At 57.2% G+C, this 3,312-nt stretch overlaps 1 protein-coding gene across 6 annotated transcripts in view; it reads right to left on the minus strand.

The window, feature by feature from the left end:
* The window catches only part of CNIH3 (cornichon family AMPA receptor auxiliary protein 3), a 171,682-nt gene that overhangs the window by 2,841 nt on the left and 165,529 nt on the right, over positions 1-3,312 (minus strand). For all 6 annotated transcript variants that reach the window (XM_023531012.1, XM_023531016.1, XM_023531015.1 and 3 more), the window contains one exon: positions 2,567-2,710. In XM_023531012.1, coding sequence (XP_023386780.1) covers positions 2,567-2,710 — 144 coding nt within the window. The remainder of the gene's footprint in view (positions 1-2,566; positions 2,711-3,312) is intronic.

A 3,312-nucleotide genomic window follows, 5' to 3' on the forward strand; every position in this document is an offset into this window, starting at 1 on the left:
ACAACATAATTACAGAGTGAGAGAAATAAGCGTGAGGGGCGGCAGGCACGGCCTGCAGTCACTGGCAGGAGGGTGGAGCCTGCTACTCCAGGTAGAAAATGGCCTGCTTTACACTCCTGACTTGAAAAGATCAGGCAGACAGAGTCCACTCTGGACTAACCAGCTAGTATGAGCGTCAGGGTTCCGTGTATTCGTGTCATTAGCATTATTGTTAGCTAGTCACCATCTGGTGTAACTTGCAAATGTCCCCTGGTCCACAAGGCGACCTGCATAGGGGTGGCTTCGGGGGCTGGATGGTTAGCACAGCATAGAGGGAGGAGCTCACGCTCTGGGACCAGATAAATTGCTGTCGGCTAGGACCTCGGACACATTTCTTGACCCCTCTGAGGTCCTCAGGAACCCCAACCCCACCTTTCAGAGTCCCCAGCTGCTGTCACTTGAGCCTCTTCCACTTGTTCAGCTCAGAGGCAGCTCTCCGCACACGGGGTCCCCTTGCCTCTGCAAAAGAGTGTCCTAGGCTGAAAGTCCTACACGCTCCACCAGCTCAGGATCTGAGGGTCTGGGAGCTCCTGACGCAAGAGAAACAGGGTCTCTGAGGATCCCTGAAGGGCCCCCAAGAGATCGAGTTCAACAGAGAAGGAGGAAGCCCGGCAGCCACCCGGGGTCCCAGTGAGGCAGGAGGAGCAGTTGTTCCCAATTTTGTTTTGGAAACAAAGTAATTAACGAATGTCACGTGAAGCTGTGCCAAACTGAAGTAAAGGACAGACCGTCAAACAGAATGTCTGGAACACAGTCAGTTACAGAAAGATCGCACCTGTCTAACGCGGGCGGGAGCCAACACCGCCCCAGACCGCCCCCTCCCCCACAGGCTAGCAGACGGCCGCTTTGCTCCCCGCTTGGCTCCGTGAATTCTTAGGCCTTCTTTCCCTCAATGCCTCGGGCTCGGCAGTTACTACAACAAAATGGAAATGAGGAAGCCTGACCCGCCTCAGCCTCCATTCAGCCTAAGATGGCTCCCACGCTAATGGGACAGGAGCCAACGAAAGTCCTTGTTCTGCCGGAGGGGCAATGCTGCCCCTGGGGACAGGCCACTCAGCCTATGGCTCTGCAGCAGGGGCGATCTGCAGGCCCACAAAGGAAGAGGCTGAGCAAAGAGACCTAACCTCCATCGTGGCCCAAGGAGACGAGTTACCAAGCCCCTGAGGGCTTAGGCCACCCTTTATAGGCTTTCCGAGACAGGAGCCAGCCAGAGTAGGCTTTAGACGACAGAGAATTCAGACCTGGAGTCAGAGAGACTTGGGGGAACCTGCTGGCACCTAGGAATTCTCTAGAGAGGCTTCGGAGACCCTCGGGCTCCTTGCGAGTTGAAGCAGGCAAGGCCCCAGGACACTCCGTCCAGGAGGAGGAGGGCAGAGGTCATCCTGAGCCTGGACCAACCCTTGACACCAAGAAGAATGTGGGAGAATAGCTCTGAAACCCAAGGCTGAGTTGTTCCAGGGGAAGCTACACCCCAAGGTCTCCGAGTCTTCTGGACACTGGGGACAGAGGGAGGGGAGGGAGAAGGACCAAGCAGCACCCCAGGGCGAAGGGTCTCACTCCCAGGTGCGCTGCTGAGCCTCGAAATTCTGCATCAGAGCTAAGCCCAAGAATCTGCGTTTTTAAGAAGCACTGCCCCTCACCCCTGAGGGTGATGCAGGAGCTCCAAAGACCACATTTCGATCAAGACTTTTCTAGATGTTTCCTACGACAGCCAGCAGTTCAGAGCTAAGTCTCTGGGATCAGACTTGAGATGGACCCACAGCTGTGACACTAGTAGCTGTGACTGAAAAAAATATTTAACTATCTCAGAATCCATTTCTTCACTGTTAACATGTGGGCGATGATAGCATTTAGCTCACAGACTGAGCAAGGCGTGTAAAGCTTAGACCACAGCCTGGCTCCTTGTTAAATGCTGGACAAACACAGCCACCTGTCAACCTGTTCAAGCCCAACCTGAACCCTGAGGTGGCCTTAGAGGCTAATACACCCACCCTCCTCTTCCTCACCCGGCTGCTACCAAGCAGGCCATTCTGGAGACAGTACTAGGCTACCTGAAGATATCGTGCCCTGCCACAGGTAGCAACAGGATAGCAAGGTGACAGGTGAGACACCTCGGAGATGAGCCCAAATAGAAACAGAAAGGAGGAAGAGATGTTTCCAGAAAAGGCAATCTCTGTGCATCAATGCAGAAGACAGTCTGTTTCCAGCCGTCTGCTTAACCGGGAGGTTCTGAGTAAAGAGGTGGCAAGATGGGAGGTTCCTGAAACGCAATTGCGAAGTCAGCGCGTTTTCCTTAATTAGAACGGTGTGACGTAAAATCGGGAGCATTGTAAGCGTAAGCACTTCATGACCCGACATGCCCCTTCGCGAAGCATGACTGCCGCCACCGAGGGTCTCTGTTATGGTCCCCAAGGGTGCTCACACCCAGGCTAGGGGACACGGGGTGCTGAGGCCGTGCGTCGGGGCCACGGATGCCCTGGCTGGCTGGACTGCGCAGGCACCGGGGGCAGGGCGGCCGCGGACTCACCAGTACAGGTAGTAGAAGAAGGAGAGGAGGTAGAAGGCCAGCTTGCACCAGGCCTCCTTCTGGCAGTAGCCCAGGGTGTCTGCGTTCATGACCACCGGCGGGTCGTAGGCCAGCTCGGAGCTATCTGCCGGACAGCGGAAGTACCTGCGGGGGGAGAGGACACCTGAGGCTCGGAGGGGGCATCCGAAGTCGTCTGGGCCAACGGGCCTCTGCGGAAGCCCCGCGGAGCGCGGGCCGCAGCCGGGGGGCACTCCGGTCCCGCACGCGGCGATTTCGCCCACATACCGAGCTGCGCTGCCAGAAGGAAAAGGTGTCGCCCGGTGGCACCCGGGGGGTACCAAGAAGAGCCTCCGTTCCCCAGGGGCGTGGAGAGGGGGTCTGCAGTGTGCCCGCCTGGGTACCAGTCCCAGGACGGGTGCGGGCGGACGCAGAGCTACGCGTCACAGCTCCACCTCCGCCCTTAGTTACCGTGGACTGAATGCTGTTCTCTACCTGAACGTTCTGGGAGGGGCATCATATTCCCGCCTGAGGATGCGGTCATTTACGGGTGCTGTTCTTCTTGAGAGAAAGGCTGGGAACGGCAAAAAGAACATGGGCCACCGCGGGAGAGAGCAGCCAGGAGGGGGCGGGGGAGGGGGAGCAAAGAGCAGTGGGTGGAAGAGACAGAATGGAGAGAGCAGACTGTGTCTGCTTCAAAATGTCACGTCGGCTCAGCGGGAACTGGCCTTGTTCACGGGAGGAGAGAG

This window comes from Pteropus vampyrus, unplaced genomic scaffold, assembly GCF_000151845.1.
Source record: "Pteropus vampyrus isolate Shadow unplaced genomic scaffold, Pvam_2.0 Scaffold60, whole genome shotgun sequence".
NCBI classification, from domain to species: domain Eukaryota; kingdom Metazoa; phylum Chordata; class Mammalia; order Chiroptera; family Pteropodidae; genus Pteropus; species Pteropus vampyrus.